The 27,198-nt window shown below is 39.2% G+C and overlaps 1 protein-coding gene across 1 annotated transcript in view; it reads right to left on the minus strand.

Moving 5' to 3' along the window:
* Nucleotides 1-610: 610 nt before the first annotated feature.
* The window catches only part of ADHFE1 (alcohol dehydrogenase iron containing 1), a 32,236-nt gene continuing 5,648 nt past the window's right edge, over nucleotides 611-27,198 (minus strand). The window contains exons 2-14 of the mRNA XM_073330997.1: nucleotides 25,640-25,677; nucleotides 21,919-21,962; nucleotides 21,690-21,743; nucleotides 18,913-19,067; nucleotides 17,360-17,556; nucleotides 15,919-15,996; nucleotides 13,365-13,470; nucleotides 12,083-12,235; nucleotides 10,751-10,849; nucleotides 9,481-9,559; nucleotides 9,232-9,328; nucleotides 6,399-6,556; nucleotides 611-3,969 (exon numbers count right to left, since the gene is read on the minus strand). Of these exons, the coding sequence (XP_073187098.1) occupies nucleotides 3,886-3,969; nucleotides 6,399-6,556; nucleotides 9,232-9,328; nucleotides 9,481-9,559; nucleotides 10,751-10,849; nucleotides 12,083-12,235; nucleotides 13,365-13,470; nucleotides 15,919-15,996; nucleotides 17,360-17,556; nucleotides 18,913-19,067; nucleotides 21,690-21,743; nucleotides 21,919-21,962; nucleotides 25,640-25,677 (1,342 nt within the window). The 3' untranslated portion in view covers nucleotides 611-3,885. The remainder of the gene's footprint in view (nucleotides 3,970-6,398; nucleotides 6,557-9,231; nucleotides 9,329-9,480; nucleotides 9,560-10,750; nucleotides 10,850-12,082; nucleotides 12,236-13,364; nucleotides 13,471-15,918; nucleotides 15,997-17,359; nucleotides 17,557-18,912; nucleotides 19,068-21,689; nucleotides 21,744-21,918; nucleotides 21,963-25,639; nucleotides 25,678-27,198) is intronic.

Consider the following 27,198-nt stretch of genomic DNA (forward strand, 5'->3'; position numbering starts at 1 on the left):
CTTTCCCAGTAACCAGTGTTAGACGTTTGGTGGTGGCAGCGAAAGTCCAAGGGCAAAAGGTAAAATAGTTTGTACCTTGGGGAAGTTTTAACCTAAGCTAGTAAAAGTAAGCTTAGGAGGTTTTCATGCAGGTCCCCACATCTGTACCCTAGCGTTCAGAGTGGGGAAGGAACCTTGACACATGTCTTCACCAGACACACTATAGCTGTGCCAATGAAGCACTGTAGTGTAGATTTGCCCTAAGTGCATTTGCTAACTGACCTTAGATTTTGCCCTGTGTTTTCCACATGAGCTACCAACAGAAGACAAAAAAGTTGCCAAAGATTAATCTGTGTTAAGTGTTTTTAAATAAAATATTTTTCAATCTATTTTTGACTCCTTTGCTGCTTTGGGTGTTGGACTTGTTTTTAAACTAGATCCTCAACATACTCTGTGATTTAAATGTAAACTATCCATAAGAAAGTCATTGAATCCATGTAAACATCAATCAAGCTCTACTGCTAACAATATGACATTCAAAATATGCTGATTTTGTAACCATTTATAATAGGACTTAAACTCTATATATTGAATATTCAATGAGGTTTTTTTAAATATTCAGACAGTGCAGTAGATAGGATGCTCTTTATTTTTGTAAATTGGACATTCGTTTCAATTATCCATAATGCAATGGTTTGTCAACATACTGTCAGCTCATTGAGTAAGCATCTAATCAGGAATAACCATACTGCCCAGTGAAGCTAATGAACGCTTATTTCCTCTGAATGGTTTGGATTCACAATTACATTTCAAGATTCAAGTTAACACGACAGTTAAAACACAGTTCTCAAACATTTTCACAAGCTTATATTTGTAGGAAACACATCATTACTTGTTTGTATTGCAATAGCTCCCAAAGGCACTAGCCAAACTATATAAGATACATTATGAAAGGCTTTAGTGTTTGAGGCGTTAACATTTTTATAAATCAGAGAACAAGTGGCTCAGATTCTCTACACATGCCCAACCAATGGGTGTTCACGAGTTGTAACCACACATGCACAAGTCCCATATTCAGGAGTACAAACTGGACCTGCACAAAGATATGTGCACATGTTTGAAAATGTGGACTTCAGGTATGGAATAGTGTATTTTATTACATTAAAAACCTCTAATTCAGTGGCAGATAAAACTGCCAGTAAATTATACTTGTACCCCAGATCCCATTCTGGATTTAACCACCACTAGCACTGTCAAACTTACTATTTGAATGGGATGGATTCATCTCTCTTGATTCTTCTCACACAGTTTTCAGCACTGGCTAATGATTAGTAGTAGAAGGATGGTCTTACAGATAATGCGTAAGACTAGGTGTCAGGAGACTTGGGTTATGTTTCTGACTCTGCCACAAGCTTCCTGTGTGACCTTAGACAAGTCACTTAATTGCTCTGTTCCTCAGTCTCCTCATCTATACAATAGGGGTAATATTATTAGCTTACCTCCCGGGCTGTTGTGAGGCTTCATTCACGAATGTTAGTAAATTGCTTTGAGTTCCTTTAATGCAAGGGGTTATATGTAAGTGTAAAGTACTATTAGTAGTGAAGCTATTCTACTATTTACTTGCATACCAATATAAATGCAAAATAAGAACCATGCTAGAGTGAAAGACCCCCTTTCCTTTTTACCCATCAAAGCACTCATGAGAAACAACATACCTAATAAACTCATCCGCTGTTCAACTGGAAGAAGCTACATCCCCTCCAAACCCAAAATGTCTGGCTAGAAAATAGATTCCCACAACAATTGTCTCCTCAGTGCACCATACCATTGCTATTGCACAAAGATGAAACTTCACAGAGGGAGAACAGAAATTATATATAAAAGATGCAACACAACGTTAAGGGCGGGGTGAGTCTTTGTTGAGATAACTTAGTGTAATATAGAAAATAAAATCCACATATTGTGAAACCAGCTTTCACAATTGAAGCTCTTGTTGGCATTTGCACTAGAATGAAGGAGGTAATGGATATGGAATGACAGGGAAAATGAATTAGCTTCTCAGAACAGGCTGAGGGATATTGGCAGATCTGTCTGTATAACCACTGCCCATGCTGTACCTATTCAGCGAAAAGACAGAGGACCTTCAGCCTCCCATCGCTACCCATCCGAGCACTAAAGGGACCTAAAAACCCCACAGCCAATATACTTCCATCATAAGGTCCTAACATGTGGTTGGAAGGCATCAGACTTATTTAGCCAAGATTAATAGTCATAAATGTACAAGACATCCTTTCTCTACTTCAGTGGAAGAGTTGCATGTGAAGTGGCTGCAGAACAGAATCATAATGAGGCAAAGAGTAAAAGTAACTGAGTAAAGGAACTAACTAGCATGTTATGCTTTTCCTACATTGAACTTGTGCTGTGGCCACTGCATGAAATTGGTGCCAGAACAGAATTTAAAAGACATCAGAATTTGTTTTTAAATGAATACAGTATGAGTATTGTGTATACTGCTGCCGGTGTTGCAGTACAATGCCAATGAAATCTGTGCCTAATAGAATAATTTTCAATTAAAAAACTTCCTGTTCTCTCTTTTGTTCTGTGATACAGACGTGCCAACTTTCAGAGTTTGCTGCAGCAAACTCTGAACATGACAGGACATTAAAGCCCTGTCTAGTACAGAGAAACATTTTAGACTGGTTGATATTTTTTGTTTAAAATTTTTTTGAAAACTAACCTTTTTTGGAAAAACTTTCTGCCAAATGTCACCAGTACCAAAATTTTCTATTTTGTGAGAAAAAATTTTTGGCAACATTTTTAATTGCTATTTTTATCAAAATTGTTTTCAAAATTATTGATATTTTTCTGCTTTCTGTAAGAAAACATGGCTTTCAATAAATAAAAATTTGATAAAAAGTTTGATAAAATAGATTAAAATAGCAATACTAAAGTCAGAGTTTTTGTGAAAACCAGTAAATGGGTTAATTTAAAATGCCACAAAACAGTAACAACTTTAAAAATCTCTTCAAAATAATGTTCCTGTTTTCCAATATTCTCTGTATAAGACAGCTGTGTGAAGCAGCAAATGCTATGCTACGTAGGCAGCAAAACTCACTACCCCAAAGGGGCTCAAGAGAGGATGAAAAATCCAGGAAAGACTTTAATACTTACATTTGAATTTTATCCTCCTTCTGCCTGTTCGCTTTCTCAGTTGACAGGTAACCAGTTAGCTACCCTGTCGGAACAAGTGAACTTATTCTCATGCATAACTTCTGAATGAAAAGACAAAAATGCCTGGCAAATCACTTTAAAAATAAATAGTGAAACAAAAAACTTTTGGGAAGCCTTTTCCAGACTTGTTAAAAAAAGTTATATTTTTTTTACCCATGATCTTTACATCAGGCCCCAAATTAAATGAGAAGGTAAAAAAAATCATAAGGTGAACCTTCTGAATTGAGCAGGTTCAAATTTTGTGTTTGAGAATATTGCCTGAGGAAGAGTGGCCTGTTTTTCCTACACAGTTTATAGTTTTAGGGTTTTTTAGACAAAAATAGTCATAGAAAATTAAAATACAAGATAAACTCATCCCCTGAACATTTTCAAAAAAATTTCCATGACAAATTATCTCCATTTTTTGTCCAGCTCTCAAGAGAAAGTCCTCTGCAAAGCTTAAGATCTGAGCCAACAACCTTTACAAGAGTAGTCCCTTTGATTACACAATCAGCCCCATAATCACAAAACAGTGTTGAACTGAACATGAATTATCTGACCTTTTAGTAGTGGATAGTAAAATACAAGCATAAGAGGTACATGTTCCTTCCTTATCTGAACTGGTTTAGACCAGGTCTGTGGGAAATTACCTTCATGTTAGTTTTTAATCATTAAAGAACATGTAAAATATTTAAACTAATAAAGTTTCATGGATGCCTCAAACAGGGCAGATAGCTCTTCTTCCGTCTGGGGACGAGGTGATAGTTTAGTCACTCTTTCCTGAAAGATTAAAGTAAAATTGGATTACATAAGGCTTTTTGCAAAATAAACAGTGTTGAATATACAGTAGAATGTCACTCGTTACTCAGCATTAATGACTGAAATCCACACTATAGATTGCACAGAATTTTGCAAACCAGTAAAGCAAGTATTTAATCAAAGAAACAAGGCTAATGCATCACCAACTGTACTTTAATCAGTTATTTTAACAAGTGTATTTCAGTTTACATTATTTATAAACACACACTCAGAGGCCAGTGGGAAAAACAAAGTTTCTGTCATTACGATAGCTGGTTAAAATCAATATTTCTACTCTCACACTCAACAGCTTCATGAGATTTCCTCCCAGGTTATGCAGAGAACAGCTACAGTACAGAGAAAAAGATAACCCGCCTCACACAGTGTTTAAAAAAAGGCTTCACATTACTTAGGACAAAAACTCAGGTTCTACAAAGGTTTAAAACTAGTTTAACACTAAAAAAAAAAATAGTTATTTAAGGTGCTCAATGGTGTCATCAGACCAATTTTCCTACCAGTCAGTGGAGCGCACAGATGGGCTAAGAACACCTGTCCAAGCAAATGACTGGAGACATGACAACTGTAAAGGGCCACAATGTTCACAATGGCTTTGGATAGAGTGCAATGAATAGAAGCTTTTACTATACCTTTAAATAGATGCAGCTTGCATTCCCTTAACACAGCGTTGGTGATATGGCCAGTACACAGAGAATGGAACAGTGGGTCTGCCTCTTAGTAAATTGGTTGGTAAATTTTGGTGCCAGGTATAGTCATCCACACCCCTTGTGCTCATCAATGGTTGCAGCCAAATTATGGCTGCCTCTTGTATGTTTACATGGAGGAGAGGTGGGGTTAGGGAATAGGTCCTTTCTGACCTCTCCTTTCAAATCCACCCTACCCACCACCTAAACCAGAACACCCACACAGGACCAGCCATTATTTGGCCCATGGAACAAACTTCTCCAGATTTCCTTGTTGTGTTGTAAGCAGGATCATTTTCAACAGATTATTTCAAGTGTAAACATTTATGCTTTGGAGGTTTCAAACCTCCAAACTGGCTGACTAAAATCTGTTCATTTTATTTCTCTACAGCATGCATTTTATGATTGTAGTACACTTGGCAGTGTTTGTTTATTTGTGGTCTCAATCTGCACCAGGGTGTTTTGCAAATATTAATAAGTGGTGTTGGTGTTCCAAAAAAAACTGATGGCTGGATCAAAAGAAAAAATATCAAAGAGTTGACTGTTTGAAATCCGCTTGTGGGTAACGTATTACACAGGCAGCAGCAAATGAATTTGGACTACATTATACTTTATATACTAAATCAGGGTTTGAAAACACACTAGCTCGCCTCATTATACATGCAATCACTAATTACTGCTGTTGTAAAAGGACAGTAAATTAAGTTGGGCTTCTGAATTAATAATCAGTTACAGAGGAGAAAAAACCTCAAGCCACAGGTGAACCTCAGCAAAGCAACAACAAAAATACCTCTTTGGGATGTTGTGTTTATAAAATATTACTTTTTATAGATTATTAAGAGGACCAACATATTTATCAACAAAAACTGTCAAAAAGTCCTGTCGCACACATTTGGTAAAGCATCAGATTGGGAGCAAGAGACCTCGGTTTTCTTGCAAATGTTGCCACTAATCAGTGTGACACCTTGATCAAGTCACTTCCCTTCCTGTAAAATGGGAATGAGGATATCTTCTTTTGTAACATGCTTTGAGGTTTATAGAGGTTATAAAAAAAGTGAAAATTTTTAATTTTTTTCAGCATGACAAACCTTTGTAATATTTTCTCATTTACTTGGAGATTAATGAATTTTCCTCTAATTTCAGTCCATCTTTGAAATGTTTGAGAGTATAAAAACGTAAAGGGTATTACAAGTGTATGTTGTTTCATTGAAGGAAGACATTAGTTCAAATTCAGATGGAGGACAGTGGAACAAAGCCATCTAGAAGAGTACTGAAACTCCTTGGTAGGGAAAACCTAATGCAAAGCAAGTTTAATCATTCTTAGCACATAGCAGTCTTACAAAAGCATCAGATAGAACCTTACCTGCCTGTATAATTAGTACAGCTAGATGAAAAAATGGGAACATTTTTCACAAAAAAACCCCTGCAAAAACATGTTCCTTTTCCCACCTGAAAAAATGTGCATGTTGGAAGATTTGACCAGCTCTAATAATTAGCCTTTCCTTTTGAAGATGAATGGATGACAGATGAAGGCCAAACAACATATACACTATCTCACTGCAAGGAAAAACCCAAACTGTACTAGGAAAAGAGAACTGACTTTATCTAGCATTCTCTCCATTTAAAACTGCTAAAAGAAACATTTATTTTAAAAGAAAATATTTTAAAAGTTTGCTTTTTAAGAAAAATCACCTGTGCTTTCTGTCTTACCTGAGGGAGAGTGCCTCTGACTAAAGCAGGGATATCTGCTTTAGAATAACCAATTGCAGCTAAGCCATCATCAACATTCAGATCAAATAAGAATTTCCGGAGTGTGTCTGCCAAAATAAGCCCAGCATCTTTGATTTTGGCAGTGCGGATGTCAGCTCCTAAAATAAGACAAAGCCTTGACTGTAGAGTGGAGAGAGAGAGAGGAGGAAGCTGTTCTGGATTTAATGTAATCATAATAGCAGCGGCATATATCCACACATAACAGCCTACTTGCTAAAGGCAACCCCAAATAAAAAAGGGGAATCTCTATCTTCATTTTTCAGTTAGACTAGTTTGTAGAGATGAAATAAAACAAAATCAGGAGAGGTAAGTTCACTGCTGCTAGAAAGACTAACTGCCATGTCAAGTTAACTTCCTTCCCCACTGTGCTTGCCTGGAAAAGCACTTTTCAGTCAGACTAATTGCTGGAAGCAGTGGTGGAAAGGAAGTTAAAGCAGATCAATGTCTGTGGATAGCCATAATATTTATTTTTAGGGACAAAGTGCCATAGGCTAATTTTTTCAAAGCCTTGAGTTTGCTGACATCTAGAGGATGTGCAAACCAGTGACTAATGATTCCCTTCCCCTTCTCAATTTTATGTTGACAAGCATTCAAACAGTGGACAAGTGCGTGTGTGGGGCCCTCTATGGGTGGAGCTCAGGTGCTTGCATTATATATTGGTTAGTATGATATAATAATATAGATTAGAATAAATAGGTAGATTAGATAGAAGATGAGGAATTATAGTCCTAGGAACGCTGTGGAAAGGAGGTGAAAGTCAGCTTTTATGGAAAAGCTACAGAAGTTTCTTATATAAAGGGCTATTCATCCTCCCTCCCTGTGTGTCCATAGCTCCATTAGAAATGGGAAATATGTACATGCATAAAGGCAAGAAAAACACCCCAAGTTTTATTTTTAAACCAATTGGGCCAAATTCATTCCACCAGAACTGAACTTGTCTCATGCAGTTTACTGAAAAATGAGTAAATGTGAAACAACTACAAGAAAAAACACTCTGGTTTTCTAAGAACTCAGTGCAACTGTCAAAACAGTTTAAAGTTAATGGGAGGACAACAAACTCATTTCAGGGGGCTTAGATGTTTGGTATCAAGTAGCAAGATGGCAGCAGCTAGAAGAGATTAGGTGACAAAGCATGAGGGAGTCTCGTATGAAGTTTCATGCTAATGGAATGACTGCCACGCAGTCAATGTCCATTCTCTGTGTTGCAGTATAAAGGGCAGTTAGAATATAAGAGCTTCAGGGAATGATCTGATAGTAGCAAAAGAGGAGGAAAGGAAAGAAAAGAATGAGGAAAGGAAGAGGTGGTCTGAAAAGCCAGACTAAAAAGTGATGAAAAACTTATTATTGTTCCAGTGACTGGCCTTCTGCTAACCTAAAGAATGCATCACTGTTCGGGCTGCACTTATATTTCCTTTACTGCAATAAATCTACGGCCACACATCCCTTTTTCTATTAGGAGAGGCCTTAAGCTTTTATTTGGCTGTACTCAAATCTGCAGTTGTACATATACATAAACATAGCCGTTTGTTACTACTTTACCGCAAGGCATAGTGTTTGACAACCTAAAGTATTTGAAGCAGCTACTGCAGTCACTTGGACACTGAATTATGGTCCCAAAGTAAATACCCAAGATGAGTTAATTTATACACACTTGATACATTTTATACAGAATCCTTTTATATAACAGCAAAGCAGACAGTAACCAATTGAATTTCCATTGAGGAAGTCAAATGTAACTAAGAATTGCAATGCTTTTTAGCAGCAACTTATACAGCAAAACTAGAGGAGATGCTGTTTGACTAGTTAGCCTTAAAATAAAGGAACCAAAGTTCTAATTCTCCAGATACTCTGGGCTGGCCATCTAGCATACATATTTTTAGTATTTTCTCAGCCAATGTGTCATTCAGAGTATTACCATTTGAGTTAGAGGTTACTATTGAAGGGCTTCTTATAGGGATGTAGGAATTGCAATAGGTAATCAGACAATTTGTCCATCTAGTCCAGTATCTCTGAGTGTGGCCAACAACAATTGCTTTGGAGGAAGGTGCAAGAAACCCCATATCCAGCAATTACAGAATCATCTGTCAATAGGGGAAGTTTCTTTCTAAGTCCACGAGTCAATGGGTGGCATATGTTCTGAAGCAGAAGGGTCTAAATCCCTTCTAATGTTGTATATATCCTTTTTAAAGTAAGTATAGACATTTTCCCAATCCATCTAAAGGGCTAATCTTTTCTTGAAGCCTACCAAGCTCTTAGTCTCTGGATATTTTGTGGCAATGAGTCGTACAAGTTAATTATCCACTGTGTAAGAAAATATTTCCTCTTTCAACGTTTCCTGCTTGCAAGTGTTTAATTTTATTTGTTTTATAAATCACTTCCTTTTAGCAAATGCAGATGTAAGTGTACTTAAATGTGTACGTTCCTTTTCTTTTATATGATGAAATAAGATTTTCAGGAATCTTCATCATATTTGACTTAGGTACCTTGTTGGGAAGCCTCAGGCTGGATCACTTTAAGGGAACTATGTTGTTTGGACTTCTGAGTAACCAGTAAGGTAATAAAGAAGCTGTTTTATGCTGGTTTGGTAAATCTAAGTATTGGAATATACACCAGCTTTTTGGGGTTTGGCTGTCCTATTCTTTGCAGTTCACCCTAATTGAATGATCATAGCTGGTCCCCATTGGGACCCTGGTAGCAGTAGATTTTATGGCCCCCATTAGGACCATGGTAGCAGTAGGTTGTACCAGTAGGTTTTATGAAGAGAGATTCATACCCAGTATCTCTGCAGCCTCCAAGTGCCGTTCAGGGCACATCTCTGCTGTGAAAGTAAATACTGCTGGGGCGGTGAGTACCACAGAAAGACCATGTGGCTGGAGAAAAACAAAACACAGTGCACATTAACTAGACTTCTCACTGCTGCTACAATACGTTTGTTAGGCCAAGGTAATTTAAAGCTTGTTAATGTAAGATAAGTACAAGAGCGAGGAAGAACTGTAGGAAAATGAAAATAATCAGTTCTTACCACCAGAGGATGATCAACATTATAATCCTTTGCTTTGTAACTCTTCACCAAGCCAGAAATAGGGTAAGACATTCCATGGCTGGAGAAGAAAGGAAGTGGTCAGGGAACTAGCCTGGGATCTGGGAGACCTCCATTCAATTCCTTGCTCTGTAACACTTCCTGGGTGATCTTGAGCAAGTCACTGAGGGGCAGATTTTTAAAGGCTCCTAAATACGTAAGTCCCACTGAAGCCAATGGGAACACTTCAAAAATCTTGCCCTTAGTTGCACTGTGCCTCAGGTCCTTATCTATAAACAGGAGATCACAGCACTTCTCTATCTCACACATTAAAAGACTGTGAAGAGTTCAGATACTGGAGTAATGGGGTTGGCCCAAAGTACCTCAGACATTCTTCACCTTACTATCAAAATCTGGGAGTTTCTTATCATGCTAACAGTGCTTAAGGGAAAGTTTTGGAGGTTTATTTACAAAGGGGATTTTAAGTGATCAAACCAAAGGAGTGCAGGGACGAGCCTGGAATAGATGAATATTTATAAGTTGCAATGATTTTTCAAAGAATTTTGGGCCTAGGCCTTGATTCAACACATTAAGCACACGATGAGCATGGGAGTAGTGCCACTGAGCTCAATGGGAACATTAATCTGTACTTTACTGAACTGAAGATGCGACAGTCATTAGCTTATTTCAATGGGCATCACTTAATCCACAAAAATGTTAATTATAGCTCATTTTAGCCTGAAAAACAATTAACCCAGGAACAAGTTTTATTGCATGTGGCCTTGATTCAGGAAAGGCAGAAGATCTTTCCTCTGGGTATGTTCACTAGCTTGGTGTTATAGGTGTTATTGGTGCTGAGTACAGGGCTCCACAACAGAGAGTTAAACGTGTTATTTATTTTTAGAAGAGTGGACACTGACATTTGATTTTTTTTATTTTTTATTTTTAAAGAAAAAATATTATGCAACCTGTGCCTACAAGCAAGGTAAAGTAGGCCAAATTTTGGTTCTAGAAACTTTCATAAGACCGGACTGTGTTATCCTTATGAACAGCAAGAAGTAGCATACTCCACAAAGGGTCCCATCAACTTCGGTAGGAGTACTCATGACATAAGGGACTCTTTCACATGAAGAAGGGTACAACAATCTGGCCCAAAGTATCTTATCACATCACTAGATCAGGGACTACTTGTCTGAAAGATTCCTTGGCAATTTGAAACAAACACTAAAGAAACAGGGTTTTAGAAAGGGGCTGACACACATCCTCTACTCACCAAAGATGAACACCAGCATTTCCAAAGCCGATGCCAGCAAAAGCACTTGCTAGGTGCATGTTAGCCCTTGCTTCATGATCACCTGGCATTCTGACAGCTCTGTGCACAAACATTGAGCACTAAGAAATCCACAGCTGCATTGACACACTCAGGAGAGAGGTGAAAACGCTCATTTGGGGGGTGAGTAATACAATCTGAACTAAAATAAAAATGGAAAAAGAGCTGGGAAAAGAATCAGATAGAACAGGGGTGGGCAAACTATGGCCCGCAGGATGGGTCCGGCCCCTCAGGGCTTTGGATCCGGCCTGCGGGACTGCCCTCGGTGGTGCTGCAGGTCCCGTGCTGTTCTCAGAAGTGGCCGGCACCACGTCCCTGGGCGGGGGGCAGAGGGACTCAAGGGCGACTTCCACCCTAAAGGTATAATAAATAGGATATCCGGATAACTATGTACTATAAAAGCCTTTTATAAAACACCGAACAGCTGAAAGTTACTCACGGACTAGATCTTCATCTCCCACTGAAGTTAACAAAAGCCTCTCCATTTGGGCTGTACCCTAAATGAGCTACTTTCAAACAAACATATAATTTTAACACCTCACAGATGAACGTTTACTTGATGTACTTACATAGTATTTTGTATAAATGTTCTTTCACTATATTGAAAGCCATATAGACAGATGATAGCAGTAGATGTGTTACCTTATATTGTGTTCTGTTTAAGGTTGGTATGGAAAGGTGAATATTCAGAGGTACATTGCTCTAGGATTTAGCTGTGCAACTTATGACTACACATTGGGGATTCTCAACTAAATCCTCATGCATTGCTTTAGAAAGTCACCCCTGAAGATCAACTTTGCTCAATTTAACCTAGTTCCAATTTTACTGGACATTTTCTGCCTTGCTGAGGACAAAGTCAGGGTCTAGGATAGAAAATGATGTCCTAATATAGTGATTCACCTCATCTCACGGTATGTCTACACAGCAAAGAAAAACCCTTGGCTGGCCCATGCCAGCTGACTTGGATTTGCGGGGCTTAGGTTGCAGGGATGTTTCATTGCTGTGTAGACTTCCAGGCTTGGGCTGCAACCCGAGCTCTGGGACCTACAAGGTCCCAGAGCTCGGGCTCCAGCTGAGCCCAAACGTCCACACAGCAGTGAAACAGCCCTGTACCCTGAAATCCTGAGTCAGCTGGCACAGGCCAGCCATGGGTTTTAATTTGCGGTCTAGACGTACCCTCAGAGTCTAGCACTCAGGTCCTCACCAGCATCCTTTCTGCCAGGTGTTCATGATCAAACTTATCATCAAGGTGAAAGGTTGCTAGACATACATTACCTTTTCAAATACTTTGCCACAATGCGCAGTGCATGGACAGCCCAGACATCACTGATAGGATTGCTGCCTTGGTAAGCAGGCCGGTTGATTGGATTTGAAGGGCAGGGACTGCGCATCTTGTAAGGAAGAGCGGTGTACGCTTCTAGTGCGTGACTAAAAGAAAGAAATACTTGAAAACGGAAGGGTTCCATTTTTCTCCTATACACAGTCTGTCCTGCAAGGGATTTGGCATTTTACAAGCTCAGTTCCATTGAACAACATGAAGCTCATGCAAAAGGGGCATTCCCTTCTAACAGGACAGGAGAGATTTAAAGACTCCAGGACTATAAACATAAAAATCTACCTTCTTTTAAAGGTTTTGACCTTAAAAAACTGGAAGTATGATATTCAAGAATACTGGATGGACAAGTGTCCTAGGTATGGCAGTCATGAAACGTAAGAATTATTTACATTTTTAACCAATAGAAAAGCATAGCCAACCCATTTAGAACTTAAAAATAACTAAACTCCATTAAAAATAATGAATTTTTCCATACACTAGAGTCAGCGAATAGTTTGAGAAACACAACAAATACAACTTTCAATACATTTGTCATCCTATTTTAACATCTGCTATCTCCTGAAGGTGTCTCTGCATAAACAAGCAGCCGTATCAATGAATCCAATCTTCTGAATATCTTATGCAGTTAAAATCCTTAATCTATGATTGTTTCAATGTGACTTTCAAAACTTTGAAGGATTTTTGTGCTAAGCAATGTACTAAAAGCACTGGTTTGGAGCAGCTATAATGCAAACTGGGCCAGTTTTGTGAGTTGAGGAAGATTGAGATCTTCTCTGCAGCGCTCTGCACCTCACAGACTTTCACAAAAAGCTTTGTCAATGTGCTTCAGTACTGACCTCTAAAGTCCCTGCTATTCTAGTCTCTGCTCATGAGAAGCCGATGACTGTCAGACAGCCTAAATTAGGTTTGCCATGTGTTGTGTCTGCTCCAGCAAAGCATTTAAACCTTCATAGCTGGCCTCAAGGATTCACGCTTCTGATAGTTGGTATTTTGGCTCATGCATCCAATGTACATTTAAATTGAGTGAGGCACTTTGATTTGTTTCAAAAGGGGTCAGAAGGACTGAAGGGAATGGTGCATTGAAGTAATAGGAAGGTGGGAGTGAGACAGACTGAAAATGGACACTTTAGGGAAAATGGTGTTTTTCTGCCTCTAAAATATTTGTTTTTCTAAGTTAAAATGACCCCCCCCCCAATCCAGCACCCCACATAGACTACTTACCAAAGCACATCAAAGCCACTGTTGGCTACTACTCGCTCTGGCATATGGAGCGTATGCAAAGGATCAATCATACCCAATGTGGGCTTAATGGCTCTAGAAGCAATGCCTAGAACATGTGAATTATAAAACTGTGTTAATAAAAAGGATTGTTGTCAATAAACAACACAGAAAAGAGAAAGCCTTAATCCTCAAATTGTAAAAGAAAAGTTATAGTCTCAAAACACGATTGCCATTAAAGATAAGAAAGAAGGAAAGGGAGAGCCTGAAATGCATATTCCTCCAAATTCTATTGAGAAAACTGACCAAGATTCTGCAAAAATATTCACTTTGTCAGTCTTAAAGACAATATTTCTGGGGGAGTGAATCATGCAGGTAATGGGATAGGTTTTTCACCTCTAAACTATTCAAATCCATCCTAGGAAGGTTGGTTGCTGAAGGGTGTTACTAAATGCTGGCTGATCAGGGCCCTCAAGTGAAATGAGCTTATGCTCTTCATCTTGTCCCAGGTTTCTACATCGCAAAAATGGGACCCCTCAATGGCAGACTCAGCAGAAAGGGTGAAAATACAAAGACTGAATGGACACAGAAATTGAATGATCTGCTCAGCCCTACAGTGATCCATTTTTCCATCCCAGCATAGGAAAAGGAGGAGACTGTCAACCAGTAGAAACAGAAATTGACTTTAGTTTGGAAGGAATCAGACTTAGTGGAAAATAATTCAGATGCTGATTTACCAATAGTTTCTGCACACCTATACAGGGATTGCAGGTCTCGAACCTGGGTCCGCAGCCAACACCCAGCAGCTTACTGGTACCAGAGGGGAATGTGGGCTGGTAGACCCGAGTGGAGGAGACATCTGTCCTTTATGATTGGCTCAAACTCACTATTTAATCCAGAAGGAGGTCCAAGATGTTGTCTGAGCAACTAAGTGAATCCCTGGCTGGCTGCTACATTGGACCCTGCCCTCCCACCTGAATCCTGATTCCTGCCCTCCTGCCTTTTTCCAGATCTCTGCTTCTGGGCCCCCACCCACAAGTAATGACTCCGACCCTTGACCAGACTCCTGACTGTCTTCAGCTCCAACCCCTGGCTCCCAATTCAGACTCTGACCACTGGACCTGACCACCTACATCCCAATCTTTGACAATCTGCTTATTAGAACCCCTTTACCTTCCCCAGCTAATGTGGAAACTTTGCCTTTATTTCTGATGTATCTCATTTATTGGCTTTGTTCAGAGTTACAAGCCCCCTCCCCCCACCCCCAATCCAGCTGACTTTGCATGCACAAATAAAAATCTGAGGGCACAGGATGGTTATCAACTGGAAACTCAGTTTTTCTGTGAGCTTAAGGGGTCTGCTATACAGGAGACTAGAATGTTTCCTGCCGCATGGAGCGCGCATGAGAGGTGACTCTTGCCTGGACTGAATTCCCTGGGGCAACCCTTTGCCTCTCAGCTGGAAACCCTCCATAATGCCCCAGCAGCTGCACTGTCAAAGTGATTATGGAATCACACCGATCTTTAACTTAACTGCTCACAAGTAAGCAGCCATCAGATAAGCAGAAGGAATATTTGGTTCATTTTCTAAAATGAATTGATGTTTTGCTGCATTTGGTATCTGTGTCTTGATACTTTGGTGATGGCTCTTTAGACATGCTAATAATAATACTTACATGCTTTAGACTGATTGAAATCACAACTAATCTGAGTTAAAACTCCTTAATCTGCCCTGTTGGGCCCCATATATATTGCAGCACACATGGTACATAAAAGCCACCCAATGTTAAAAGACCACTGCAAAACCTCAGAAAAACTATGACAGGTTTCAGAGTAACAGCCGTGTTAGTCTGTATTCGCAAAAAGAAAAGGAGAACTTGTGGCACCTTAGAGACTAACCAACTTATTTGAGCATAAGCTTTCATGAGCTTTTTCATACTTTGTGTGTATATAATAAGATCTTCTACACTTTCCACAGTATGCATCCGATGAAGTGAGCTGTAGCTCACGAAAGCTTATGCTCAAATAAATTGGTTAGTCTCTAAGAAAAACTATAAAGTTTAAAGATGACATTTTAGCCTTAATCCTATTTTCCAGGGATGAAAAGGTCAAAGGAATAGACAGTGTTCCTTTCTTTTGCAGGCATAGGTCCAGAGAAGTCAGGAAAACAAACATTTGGACCCAATTATACAAAGAACTAGGGGGTCTTAAAAACAGAAAGACAAAAAAAAAAAAAAAAAAGAAATAAGGAACAGTTGGCTGAACCCAAATATAAGCAGAAATGTCCTGTGCACTTAACATATTTCACTTTAAAGATTTTACTTTCCCATTATGCCTTCAAATCACGATCTGCTGCATTATAATGCGCATTTCATTGCTAACATGCTTTAAAATTTCATTCAAGAGAGAAAGCTTTAATCTGCTGAGATTTGTCTGTAGCTGTTGAATACAGTGACATGAGAGCTGAAATTGCAGAAGGTGTTTCTTTATCTTATAGCAGAGGAAAATGATGCAAGTTTGGAAAAGAATCTAGATAAGTAATAGACAAAAAGTCTTACCGGTTTTTACTTTTAGTTCTTTGTAGTCAAAAATGGCAATGCCAGTGGTTTCACTTCCAGTTCCAGCTGTTGTGGGAACTTAAAAAGAAGAACAGACAATTGTAATAATGCAACAAAAGAATAAACGTTACTCACCTGTCAGCAGAGTTCTTGGAGATGGACTCTGCACGGTCACACTCTTTGGATTTGCTGACAGTGCAGCCGATAGCACAATGGGCGCATCCCAGGAGTAGGAACATGCACTCGAAGGTAGTATTTTAAGTTTAAACTTAGCATAAAACAAAGCACAATGTTATATAAAGAATAGCACAGCATTCTTTTATCAACTTTAGAAATGGCTTTTCTAGCATAGGCACAAGTCCAGGATTATTACATATTTGTAATGTGGTAACACCCAAAGCCATAAAGACTATTGTGGCCCCATAGTGCTATGTGCTGTACAAAGGCATAGCAAGACAAGGGATGCTGCCGACCTTTTAAATGACCATTAACATCTGCTGCTGCGCATCCAACCTTAAACCAGGCTGTATTCATCATTGGCGGAAGCAAATGCACATTTTGTTAATAAAAGCAGCTCTCTTTGCATTTGGAAGCTGGAACAATGATGATTTGGGCTTAATCTGCCTTGGGTTCTATATCAAAGCAGCTTTTAAACTTTACTAATCATCATTCTTTGTTAATCATCCACCTCGTGGGATCAATTGTACATGGTTTTATAAGTGTGAAAGAAAGGGAGAGCTGTTTTAAATGGAAGATAATAAAGGTGGTATGAACAAAGAAATGCGTAAATTACTAAGAGAGGATTCAAAGCCCATTAAAGTCAACGAGAGTTCTTCCATAACTTGAGTGGGCTTTGGATCAAGCCCTAAAATCTGGATATAATAGATAATTAACTGGTTAGATAAATGTATCGCCAGTTATCGTATTTGGGACTAGGTAGGTCAATGCTAATAAAATTCTGATATACTGTACCATTAAAAAACCAGCGATCGAAAAAGGAAAGAAAACACCATCCAATTACATAAGCAATAAAATGCATTCCTTATAGCATAAGGATTATATAGTTAATAGTGGGGTGTACAGATCAGAGTATTTTATACTTATATAGCTCCCATCATGACGTACTTTGGTATCGTATATCAGAACCAGTTAATAGATCTAGGTCCAATGGATCAGACAGAAGTAGTCATTTTATCCTCTAACCCCCACAGAGGAGTAAAATAACTTAACTCAAAAAAGAGCAGCTGGTGACAAAGAACAAGATCCCATTCCCACTTAAATCAAACTTCAATTGAATTCAACTAGAGCAGAAGCAGGCCCAAGGAGAGGGTTAAATGGTCAAAGGTAAACTTATTTCAAGAGGAAGAACTTACACAGAGCCTTGAAGGAAGAAAAAACAAACAAACAAACAAACAAAAACACTACACTTCTGCTTCTTTACCTGCAATGAATGGCTTGAGAGGCACAGTAACAGACTTTCCTTTTCCAATGGGAGCATTGACATAATCTAAGAAATCTGATTCAGGACTGGATGCATACAGGTTGGCAGCTTTACAAGTGTCTATTACAGAACCACCACCCACGGCAACATAGGCATCAAACTCTTCCTTTTTAGCAAACGTGATGGCATCCATGAAACTTAGAAGGAAGAGAAGATTTTGTCATTAATCATGCACTTTGCAAACTTTACTGTTAAGCTCTGTGTTAAGATTCACGGTGATTGGGCAACAAAATGGCAAATGAAATTTAATGTGGATAAATGTAAAGTAATGCACATTGGAAAAAATAACCCCAGCTATACATACAATATGATGGCGGCTAATTTAGCTACAACTAATCAGGAGAAAGATCTTGGAGTCATCGCGGATAGTTCTCGGAAGACATCCACGCAGTGTGCAGTGGCAGTCAAAAAAGCAAACAGGATTTTAGGAATCATTAAAAAAAGGGATAGAGAATAAGATGGAGAATATCTTATTGCCCTTATATAAATCCATGGTACGCCCACATCTTGAATACTGTGTACAGATGTGTTCCCCTCATTTCAAAAAAGATATACTGGCATTAGAAAAGGTTCAAAAAAGGGCAACTAAAATGATTAGGGGTTTGGAACGGGTCCCATATGAGGAGAGATTAAAGAGGCTAGGACTTTTCAGCTTGGAAAAGAGGAGACTAAGGGAGGGGATATGATAGAGGTATATAAAATCATGAGTGGTATGGAGAAAGTGAATAAGGAAAAGTTATTTACTTGTTCCCATAATATAAGAACTAGGGGCCACCAAATAAAATTAATGGGTCACAGGTTTAAAATAAATAAAAGGAAATTCTTCACACAGCACACAGTCAACCTGTGGAACTCCTTGCCTGAGGAGGTTGTGAAGGCTAGGACTATAACAAGGTTTAAAAGAGAACTGGATCAATTCATTGAGGTTAAGTCCATTAATGGCTACTGGCCAGGATGGGTAAGAAATGGTGTCCCTAGCCCCTGTTTGTCAGAGGGTGGAGATGGATGGCAGGAGAGAGATCACTTGATCATTACCTGTTAGGTTCACTCCCTCTGGGGCACCTGGCATTGGCCACTGTCAGCAGACAGGATACTGGGCTGGATGGACCTTTGGTCTGACCCAGTATGGCCATTCTTATGTTCTTAAGATCAATGTACGTGTCATTGACAAATCAGAGGCACTATGGGTTATGTATACACGGAAGAAAAAAAAAAATGCAGCAGCAGCAAGTCTCAGAGCCCAGGCTCCGAGACCCTCCCTTCTCCACAGGTTTCAGAGCCCGGGCTCCAGCCCGAATGTCTACACTACTATTTTTAGCCCTGCAGCATGAAACCCATGAGCTTCTGTCAGTTCACCTTGGCTCTGAGACTCACTGCTGCGGGTTCTTTTTTGCAATACTGATGCACCAAAAGATACTATAGTGATGGGTATAAGAGCCTAAATAGATATTCTGAGAATATAAGTTTTCGGAAGCATATAAAAGAAACAGTACCTCTGATCCGTTGGCTCCACCCGGACATCATCATACATTTGAAAAGTGATTCTATTTTTTGTCAAGGAATTCAATACTTCTTTTACTGGAGGGAGCTGGCAGAGGTTCTTATCTGTCATCACACAAACTTTTCTAGCACCCAGATTCTGCAGATCCTACAATATCAATTAAAAAACAAAGTCTGAAATCTTAAACTACAATATTTAAACCGCAATCCAATTAAACTGAATTATTTGATACAAAATATTAAAATTTGCAATAAGGTCTTTCATCACAAATGTATATAACATCGATACAGTAAAATAAAATGTTTCACATATGCATATAGGGTTATAGAAAAAGGTGTAGTTTAAAACATAACTCAGGCATGTAGAATTGAGGACATGCAAGATACTGGAAGTACACTAGTAGCTGCCCCCATGAGTGAATAGACAGCAAGCCAAAGCCACATAGGTGGTAGTCAAGTTTATAGAAAAAAAATGCATCTTAGATTTCAAAAAGTATTTTACAATTGCATTTATTTACACAGCCCAGGAAATCTAAGAGGGCAATACTAGAGAATTTATCTAGCCTAGATTTTCAAAGAATGCCTATAAACCAAGTACTAAAGCCCAGAATAAGAGGAGTACGTACCTAACTGTAAAAGCTAATTTTTCTGACATAATGTGAATGAAGTGGACTAGATCATCTGGGTCTATGAATTGAAGCTAGGTCTCCTATATGGCAGTAACTTTGCATTGCAGCATTAGTGAAGAAGTATGGCACATTGCTCAGCATTGTGCAATAATATATTTGAAGATCCTATTACAACACATACTTGCAAGGGGGCCAAGTTAAGGTTGCTATGAAGACGAACGCTTGACTTTCCTTAATTCTGCAAAATTAAAATCTGAAAAATTTAACACTGCATTGATAAAATATAGCTCACTGTATGCAATTTTTAAAAATATTTTTTTCTAAAAAAATAAGTGTTTGGAAAGAATGTGAAGACAGAATACCAGATCACCCTTTACTACAACAATTATTGCTATAGAATTCTATCTACATAAATTCTGAAGTTTTTAGTGATCCTGGTATTCAGTCCTCAATACTATTGTCCAATGACAGCAGCTATATTTAACTATCATTCTTGCTACGTACAAAACAATTTCATTTACAATGTTTACATTGAAATTAAAACTGGCAATGCATAAGTGCCAAGAAGGGGGTAATAACTGCAGAACCTGATAACAAAGACGGTGCAAAACACAAGAAGTTAATCATGATACTTGACTCATCCCACACCTTTGATAGCAAGGCCGGGGGTGGGGAGCCCTGACTTCAATGGCACAGGATCGGAGCTCAAGGTGAACAAAAATTAAGAGCCTCAACCAATGTCCAATAAAGTGAATGGAAAGTCTCCCATTCACTTCCATGAGCATCGGCTTAGGTCTTAAGTGACTGAGGTCTTGAAGTTAAGGCTAAGATGGGATTCAGGAGACCTGAGTTAATTCTCAGTCTCTTGTCGAGACTTCCTGTGTGACACTGGGAAGTCAATTCAATTGCCTGACAACCAGTGCAAAGTTGATGTAAAATGCTACTATTCTGATTTGATGGTATTTTACAACCATTTTGCACTAGTTCAAATGACTGTATGTGGTGCAAGGCAACAAAGAATCAGGCCCATTATATCTAAGCCTTGGTTTTTCATCTATAAAACCAGTTGGTAACACTTCCTTTTTCCACCACTGTGTCTGTCTTCTCTATTAGACTCTAAACTTTTTGGAGTAGGGAATGTCTCTCACTACAAGTATATACTACATCTAGCATAACAGAGCCCTAATCCTAATTCTTATTTTTAAGGAATCTAATCTGGGGCAAATAGAAATGTTGCTCTGTATCTAAAAGGAAAGGCAGGGCTACATACTGTGCTACAGGTGAATCTGGCTTTTACTGTCATTGGCAGTACTCTTGTTGTCCTGTTTCCAACATCTATCCCCTGTCCCTGCAAGTGCAGCTGATACCAATCATTTATCCCATCCACAATGTGTTTATACAGCTTTTATTATTTGAGTTTGACACACCATTAACTTTAAGATTATGTAAAATCTTCTGCAGGAGACAAACTGAAAAGTTCAAAAGAATTGTTGTAGGGAAAGTGTATTCAGCAGGCTTACCCTGAGCAGGGACTCCATACACTATAGAGGGTATACACATTTAGTATGCAATGTTTAGTATGGTCTCAAGGTCTTTACCTTTAGGTTCCTTTTTCACAGGCACATTGTATATTCAAATAGCTTCATAAATACCTAATCGGAGAAATGAATGTGCTACATTTTTTATATTAAAAATATATTTTTCTCTAGGTCTGAAAAGCTCAGAAATATTTTAAAATCTCCTATTTATTGGTATAAAAGGTTTCCAAAATTTCACTCAGGCTGAATGAAGACTGGGAATTTTCAGCCCAAAAATGTTTTTTTTTTTTAATAATGAAGAACAGAGTATAATGGTTTAGAATGAAAGTTTCAACACCATTATCTAGGCGCTACAGCAAGACAAATAATAATTAATGATACCACCAAACTTGTATTTACTATTATGTATTAGCATGTGTAACCCACATTATAGCTATTTGTGTTACAAAAAAAGTATATTTTCATTCCATATACAGGATATTTAGCCTTAAGTCTCTTAAACTTGATGTATGATACAAACATTTCTGTAATACAGCTAAAATTAATGTCAGTTGCTGGTAAGTAACATTTCATAGATGAAAGATGTACCAGATAAGAGCTTACCATGCCTACTTCTTTAGTAACACCTTCTCCGTATCTGATATTTGACACGGCCATCTACAAAAAAAATTAAAGAATAGTTCTGTTAGAAAAAATAACTACACAGAACAATTTCTTCAATTGTGAATATACTTTAATAATTAAAATATCTTTTTTAAAAGGCCATACTTAAAGTTATATAACATACTAAATCTTCTCTCTAAACGGAAATAAACTTATTTATTAAATCTACCTCAAAAGCATAGTCTGTTCTCCTCAAAGCAGCATGTTCAGGAGCTGGAATGGAAGTTAAATAATAGAGTTAGCAGGAAATTTGATATGTAAAATAAATCTTTATTACAATTTTCAACAGTTTCAGCTAAGCAACTCCCCCTGGCTTTAAAATGTGATTTTTTAAAAAAAATGTGTTTACATATTGCTCCTTGTTTGACTTTATATCTCCATTTTTGGTTGGGATTTCCTTGTTTTGAGCCTGATTTTGCAACCCTTACTCATGCTGAACACTGGCTTAGACCACTGCTGATCCTGCAAACCTGTCCATATAAGTAGTCCATTGACATGCTAGTTTAGGTTATGAACTGTGCTAGTTTGATAGATGTTGACAATTGAATAAGAGTGGATTTTTTTTTAAAAGAGTTAGTTCTTTATTCTTACATACTCTGAATAAGTTTAATTTTGCATGTATTTATAGCTAAAATATTTGCTAAGAATCTAAAAAGATGAAAGATTTATTTTAATGATAATACAGACTTGAGCACAGCACTTAGATTCCATGACAATATGGTTATATCCACATCTAGGAGATAGGTATACATTGGCCTCCAGGGCAATACTCATTACATATAACACAACACATATATGGGTAAAAGGCACTCTGTACACAAGAGACTGAAGAAAGATGGGTATCAGGATTTACAATGGCCCCTTGCTCTGAACTAGTACAGAAATCCTACACGTTCCGTCATCTCACCTCCCCATTGCCAAATCTTTCTCATACAAGCTATGGAAAGCTTTCCATACTCACAAGTTTGCCACAAAATTGAATAAAGAGAATATCAGAGAGACAAAAAACAAAACAAGATAAAATAGTCTGCCCTCCCAGCAAAAAATCAAGTCACTCCATATGTATGGTATAAAGTGGAAACTTACTATTTGGATTCAGATCCAATGAATGAAGCCATCATAATGAGCCTACAAGTGCTTTGCGTTGCATTGGAGTGCTGATCCGCAAGAACACCACAAACATTAGGATCCCTTTATGTGCGCTGTATTCAAGCTCAGGCCTGCTACAATCAGTTCGTTCAGCCTGGCGAGGGGCAGTAATGTACATGTTTGACCTTTCCTCGTGTTGGAGTCTGTTGCAGTTTCAGTAATTAATTTGTCAGTCTGAGGACAAGTCCTAGTCCCTTATATCCATTTCCTTTTGATGGTAAAATAGAAGTTGTGCTGCTGTATTCTTTGGTACAGCTTAACTTTCGTTAAGGACTTTATTGTGCCATAAAAACTGTATTGCTTCTACAGAACACTGGCATAAAACACAGACATTTTCCAGACAGAAGTTGCTATTAAGTCATTCCCCACTTTTTAGAGATCTATAGAACAGATAATAGCCTTGCTACCCTGTATCATCAGTTTTTGCTGTGTAGTATACAGGTGGGATTCCTACATCATGTAGGCTTCCCTTTCACTAAGACCTGTCTTGAAGTAACTCAATAGGGCACCAAACAGGTAGTCAGGAGACCTCAGATCTTCTTCCAGCTCTCCCATTTTCTTTGTGTGATGTTGGGCAAATAAGTTTACCCTCTTGGTTCTTCAGTTTCCTCATCTGCAAAATGGTGATGGATCTATGCATCTTTGTAAAGCTCTTTGAGATCTCTGACTGAAGTGAATTGTGTAAGTATTAAATATAATCAGATTCCACTATTTTCAGTTAGTGTATGACCCATAAGTTTGTTTAGTTTCCAGAGCCCCCAGTCCTGCAACTAGGCGTATCTGGAAAAGCACTTTCCACGTGCAACTCCATGGCACAAGGGTCTGCTCTACTGAATCTGATTGCAAGATCAACAAGGCCTAACACTAGAGATTAAAAGGTAAAGGCTTGCAGGTTCAACTTTTCATAAGTGACTAATGATTTTGAATGGCTCAATTTTTGAGAACCCAGCTTGAGTTACCTAACCCTTGACCCTAGCTCTAAACTGAGCCATCCAAAATCACTAATCACTTTATGAAAATTTAGGCTATAGGTTTAACTTCTATTTATAAGCCAAGTCTATTCCAGTCTCTTGGCATATTTCCAGCATTTTAAAAACAAACTTACAGGATGTATTCAATGATAATGAAAGGACATTTCATACATAAAAATGATGAAAGCAGATTTAATACTTATACTCTCTCTCTATATATATATATAACTGTAATAATAATAATGTTTATAATGTTCCTTTATACATTATCGGTGAAAATATCCCATTTCATATTAAAATTAGGGCTGTAAAGTAATCGTAGTTAATACATGCAATTAACGCAAAACAAAATAACTAGATTAAAAAGGTCACGATTAATTGCAGTTTTAATCGCACTGTTAAACAATAATAGAATGCCAATTTAAATTTATTATAAATATTTTTGGATGTTTTTCCTACATTTTTAATTACAACGCAGAATACAAATATTTTTCGATTCACCTCATACAAGTCCACTCAGTCCTACTTCTTGTTCAGCCAATCACTCAAACAAGTTTGTTTACATTTACATGAGATAATGCTACCCTCCTTCTTATTTACAATGTTACCTGAAAGTGAGAACAGGTACTGTTGTAGGCAGTGTTTCCTCTAATTTTTTATGTCCATGTGCAGAATGAATTTGGTTATGTGCACCAATATGGGGATCCTCTACTTGTCCCCAGAACTAGGTGATGTGTGGCGAGAGTGGGGCTGAGGGGATCGGAGTGTGGGAGGGGGCTCAGGGCTAGGGCAGAGGTGTGGGAGGTGGGCATGTGAGGGCTCCGGCTGGGAGTGCAGGCTCTGGGGTGGGGCCGGGGATAAGGGGTTTGGGGTGCAGGAGCGGGCTCAGGGTTAGGGCAGAGAGTTAGAGTGTGGGGGTGACGGGCTCTGGCTGGGTGTGCGGGCTCTGGGATGGGACCAGGAGTTTGGGGTGCAGGCTGCCCCGGGGCTGCGGCAGGGAGAGGGGACTCCCCCCAGCCCTCTCTTGCTGCAGCAGCTCGGGGCCGAGGTGTCTCTCCTCAGCCATGGCAGCTCCAGCGGGGTTGGGCTGGGCAAGGGGCTCCTCATTCAGCCTGCGTGGCCTTTGATATCCTGCTGCGTGGCCATGCAGCTTAGAGGGAATTTAGGTTGTAGCCAACTTTGCAAGGTATTTAAATGCCAGATATGCTAAGTATTCATATCCCCCTTCATGCTTCGACTTGTAGGCTCCAAAGTTGTATTTGTTTTGTTTTTGAGTGGTGTTATGTAAAAAATAAAAAAATTCAAACATTTGTAAATTCTACTTTCACAATAAAGATTGCACTACCGTGCTTGTATGAGGTGAATTAAAAAAATACTATTGTTTATCTTTTTACGGTGCAAACATTTGTAAGACAAAATAATATAAAATGAGCACTGTACACTTTGTATTCTGTGTTGTAACTGAAATCAATATATTTGAAAATGTAGAAAAACATCCAATATATTTACAATAAATTTAAATTGGCACTCATTGTTTAACAATGAGATTAATTACAACAATTTTTAATCTCATGATTAATTGTGATTTTTAAAAATTGTTTGACATCTCTAATTAAAATAGTTTTTACTGCTGTTTGGTATCGATTACCTACACTTTCTAAGTATACTATATTTATTATCACTTTGCCCTACCTTTGTTGTAATTTTTATTGAATGCAAGCCTGAATATGAAAAAAAGAGAAAATGCAGGATCATTAAGGATAATCTTACCTTGAGAGTAAGCGTGGGAATGAGCTGGACACCGGCACCTAATTAAATGAAAAAGAAATGTTTATTTCAAAAAGAAATAGGAAAGCAAAACTAACAAGTCTACTTCTAAGGGTATGTCTACACTACGAAATTAGGTCGAATTTATAGAAGTCGGTTTTTTTGAAATCGGTTTTATATATTCGAGTGTGTGTGTCCCTACAGAAAATGCTCTAAGTGCATTAAGTGCATTAACTCGGCGGAGCGCTTCCACAGTACCGAGGCAAGCGTCGACTTCCGGAGCGTTGCACTGTGGGTAGCTATCCCACAGTTCCCGCAGTCTCCGCTGCCCATTGGAATTCTGGGTTGATATCCCAATGCCTGATGGGGCTAAAACATTGTCGCGGGTAGTTCTGGGTACATATCGTCAGGCCCCCGTTCCCACCCTCCCTCCCCCCGTGAAAGCAAGGGCAGACAATCATTTCGCGCCTTTTTTCCTGAGTTACCTGTGCAGACGCCATACCACGGCAAGCATGGAGCCCGCTCAGGTAACCGTCACCCTATGTCTCCTGGGTGCTGGCAGACGCGGTACGGCTTTGCTGCACAGTAGCAGCAACCCATTGCCTTCTGGCAGCAGACGGTGCAATACGACTGGTAGTCGTCCTCGTCGTGTCCGACGTGCTCCTGGCCACGTCGGCTGGGAGCGCCTGGGCAGACATGGGCGCAGGGACTAAATTTGGAGTGACTTGACCAGGTCATTCTCTTTAGTCCTGCAGTCCTATTGAACCGTCTTATGGTGAGCGGGCAGGCGATACGGACTGCTAGCAGTCGTACTGTACCATCTTCTGCCAGGCAGGCAAGAGATGAGGATGGCTAGCAGTCGTATTGTACCATCTTATGCCAGGCAGGCAAGAGATGAAGATGGCTAGCAGTCGTACTGTACCATCTTCTGCCAAGCAGCCATGAGATGTGGATGGCATGCAGTCCTTCTGCACCGTCTGCTGCCAGCCAAAGATGTAAAGGATAGATGGAGTGGGTCAGAACAAGAAATAGACCAGATTTGTTTTGTACTCATTTTCCTCCTCCCCTGTCTAGATCACACTGCAGTCAGTCACAGAGAAGGCGCAGCGAGGTTAATCTAGCCATGTATCAATCAGAGGCCAGGCTAACCTCCTTGTTCCAATAACAACGATAACTTTGGTGCACCATTTCTTATTGGAACCCTCCGTGCAGTCCTGCCTGAAATACTCCTTGATGTACAGGCACACCCTTTGTTGATTTTAGCTCCCTGAAGCCAACCCTGTAAGCCGTGTCGTCAGTCGCCCCTCCCTCCGTCAGAGCAACGGCAGACAATCGTTCCGCGCCTTTTTTCTGTGCGGACGCCATACCAAGGCAAGCATGGAGACCGCTGAGCTCATTTTGGCAATTAGGAGCACATCAACCACCACACGCATTATCCAGCAGTATATGCAGCACCAGAACATGGCAACGCGATACCGGGCGAGGAGGCGACGTCAGCGCGGTCCCGTGAGTGATCAGGACATGGACACAGATTTCTCTGAAAGCATGGGCCCTGACAATGC

This window comes from Lepidochelys kempii, chromosome 2 (assembly GCF_965140265.1).
Source record: "Lepidochelys kempii isolate rLepKem1 chromosome 2, rLepKem1.hap2, whole genome shotgun sequence".
Lineage (NCBI taxonomy): Eukaryota > Metazoa > Chordata > Testudines > Cheloniidae > Lepidochelys > Lepidochelys kempii.